This window comes from Ursus maritimus (assembly GCF_017311325.1).
Source record: "Ursus maritimus isolate PB19 chromosome X unlocalized genomic scaffold, ASM1731132v1 scaffold_X1, whole genome shotgun sequence".
Taxonomy (NCBI): Eukaryota; Metazoa; Chordata; class Mammalia; order Carnivora; family Ursidae; genus Ursus; species Ursus maritimus.
The window spans coordinates 94,826,345-94,829,403 of NW_024423319.1; the positions used below are offsets into that span (position 1 = coordinate 94,826,345).

At 49.1% G+C, this 3,059-nt stretch overlaps 1 protein-coding gene across 1 annotated transcript; it reads right to left on the reverse strand.

The window, feature by feature from the left end:
• Window positions 1–759: 759 nt before the first annotated feature.
• Window positions 760–1,912, reverse strand: LOC103668302 (melanoma-associated antigen B16-like). The gene has a single exon (XM_008696508.2). The coding sequence runs from the start codon at window positions 1,798–1,800 to the stop codon at window positions 760–762; it is 1,041 nt and encodes a 346-aa protein (XP_008694730.2). The 5' UTR covers window positions 1,801–1,912.
• Window positions 1,913–3,059: the final 1,147 nt, after the last annotated feature.

A 3,059-nucleotide genomic window follows, 5' to 3' on the forward strand; every position in this document is an offset into this window, starting at 1 on the left:
CCCCCACCCTACCTCTTCATTCCTTTTTACTTTTTCTTTTGGTATTAAAGAATACTCAACCATTATTGTCTTTATAATAAATCTAAAATTCTATGGGCAGGTAGTGAGTCTTGTTCATCCCAGCATTCCCACTATTAACACAGTGCTTTACAAAAGGCAGATGCTGAATTAATATTTGGGGAATAAATGAGCCAGTGTACATAGGATATAATTTATTAAGATTTATTTCTCACATATTCTTAAATAATCCAAACAAATGCTTGTATATGTCATTTAATTTTACAGAACGGCAGATTAAAAGGGTTGAGAGAGGCTAAGAATTGACCATCTTTTGGTATCGTTTGATCATCTTTAGGGTTTTTTTCTTGATCCCAACTATTTTACTGCTAAATTCTTTCACTCTTCCAAAGAAATGCCTATTCGAATATCATTGACCTTTTCCAGATGACAAAATAAGATGGTCTGTTTTACAGATTTGTTTTAGAAACGAAACGTATACTCTTAAATTGCATAAATAGTAATAAATGTATGACCAGTGTCATTCACAGACTTAGATTCTGAAGCTAATAAAATGGTGTATTAAAGAGAACAACGTTTGAAACCAAACTCCCCCCCCCCCATGAAGAAGATAAACATTCCTGTTAACCATATAGAAGAGGGACACAATGCATTGNNNTACAGCCACACCCCAGCCCTCCACTACTTAGAAGGTTGACTTCTAATTTTAATGACAAAGTGGAGAAGCTGCCTCCGACTTGCCTAGGGCTGGGAGGAGCTGCCAGATCCAGCACTAGGCTGGGTGCTGCCCATGGCGCTAGTGCCCGCCTCGGTTGCTGGTCTAGCTCGGGCTCTCACTGCTTCATCTCTCAAAGCCTCCTCATAATGGGATGGGAAGCACCTGGGGTCAGACTCATGGATTTTGGTCAAAAATTCCAGCAATTTCATCTTGCTGGCTTCAGCGTGGGCTCTGGGACCCCACAGGAACTCATAGCGTGGAGGATCACTGTTGGCCACCTGGCGGTACTCCAGGTACTCTTCTTGCACCAGATCTTGGGTGATGAACTTCCCAGGCTCCCCAAAAATGAAGTGCTTCCTCCCAGAATATAAATCCATCATATTCAGCACTTCCCAGATCTCCTCCTCAGTGGCACAATTACCCTTCATGAAGATCACACCCAGGACAATTATCAGGAGGCTGGTCTTGGGCATGTTGTCCTCACCACCGAGCCTCGAATCGTAAGTGAGGCCCAGTTTGTTGACAAGGACATAACTGTGGCTGGTGGGGTCTACCTCATTCATATCAACACCAAAGACCAACTCCATGCGCTCAGCGGCTTTCCTGAGGATCTCAGGGAAGTCATCATTACACACTTTGATAACATCAATCATATCTGCCCTTGTGATGGGCTCTTTCATTTGATACTTGTGCAGCAGGAACTGCACCAGCATCGTCACCTTCTCATCTAGAGGATCTATGGGGAAGTTCTCAAAGTCAGACAGGGACCTTGATGAAGAAGCTGAACTATCTTCCTTTTCTTGGCTGCTGGAGCCCTCATCTGATTTGCTGGGTGAGATGGCTGTGAGGACAGCATAAGATGGATAGGCACTCTGAGGGCTCTGGGCAGTACTGGATGTTCCAGCAGCCACAGCTTCCTCCATGTTGCCAGGCATCACAGGACAAGGGGAGGGAGAGGTCTCCTCCACAGCCTTGGAGACCTGTGCAGCCTCCAGGCCTTGGATCTCACTGGGGGCATCGTGTTGTTCCTGTGTGCAGCTTGGGATCTCCTGACCCTGAGACATGCTCACTTCTGTTAGTGGTAGCAGGCAGAAATATGGGCAGGAGGGTAGATGATAGGGGACCACAACCTAGGGAGAAAGGGAGGATGTGAGTGGCCTCATCTGGTAAACTCAACTGTGGCAGCTCTGATGAATAGTGTCTCCCCCCCCCCCTTCTTTTCCTGAGAACAGTACTCTAGAGCCTCACAGGTCTCCTTTCCTGACCTGCAAGAAGCTGGAGGAGGAAGTGAGAAGGCTCCTTAGGGTGCAGCCGGCTGACACAACCAAGGCTTCCCACAGCTGACAGCAGGGTAGGTAGGGTTAGGCTCTGTGGGATCCTTTCTATTTTAGAGTGAGTGGCCCCCTCTGTCTTTGTTCAAACACAAACTTGACAAACTTGAGACAACAGTCCTCAAACTCCCAAAGCCAAAGTTGGAAGGCACCCAAGTCTGTCTGCTATTCCAGGGCCTACCCAGTCTGACAAGAATAGGGCTCTGTAGAGCTCCCGCTGTTCTGGAGTGTGTGATTCCCTCCAGTCTCTGCTCAGCATCTTACCTGGATTCATGGCAGGGCCTGGGATTCCTTTTTCTGCTTACTTGAGGCTGGACCTCTCAATGTCTTCGCCATCCTCACACTCTCCAGGCAAAAGTCAGGGGAAGTCACTTCCGGCCACCCCCTCCCCCTCTCCGGGCTAACACCAGTTCTGAAGGGCCTTCTCACTCAGCACTTGACCTTGACTCTTGGGAGGGTCTGAGACTCCTTCCTCTGATCACTAGATGCCGCCTCTCTCAGAAGGGCCTCACCTCCCAACAAACCGAAAGTAGAAGTCGGGGGCAGCCCAGTCTGATGGCTATTTCAGAGCCTCCCAGAGCTCACAACAGGGACTGCGCTCATATCTAGAGTATCCCTCTATTGTGAGGTGGGTGGTCGTATCCGCCCTGCTCAGAGTCTTACGCTGAGAGTTGGCAGGCCTGCCATTTCTCCCTCTGCTGAACTGAGACCTCCCTCAGAACAATGTACTTCCCACCCTCATTCTCCAACCAGAGTCAGTGGATGCCGATTCCAGCTACCCCAGCCCAACACCTCCCAGGGGTGACGACGGGGGTTGGGATCTGTGTAGTCCCTTCCAGTATGGAGTGGATGTTCCCTCAATCTTCACTGAACATCTTACCTTGACTGTGGTAGAGGCTGGCACTCCTCCTCTGCTGACCGGAGGCCGCACTCAGACGCCTAAGGAAAAGTAAGGAGAAAGCACTGCTGGGCACGCCCCCCCCCCCCAACCA

Bases quoted from the DNA above. Each gene is read 5' to 3' on its own strand.
- LOC103668302 (XM_008696508.2), bottom strand. From the start codon at position 1,800: ATGTCTCAGGGTCAGGAGATCCCAAGCTGCACACAGGAACAACACGAT.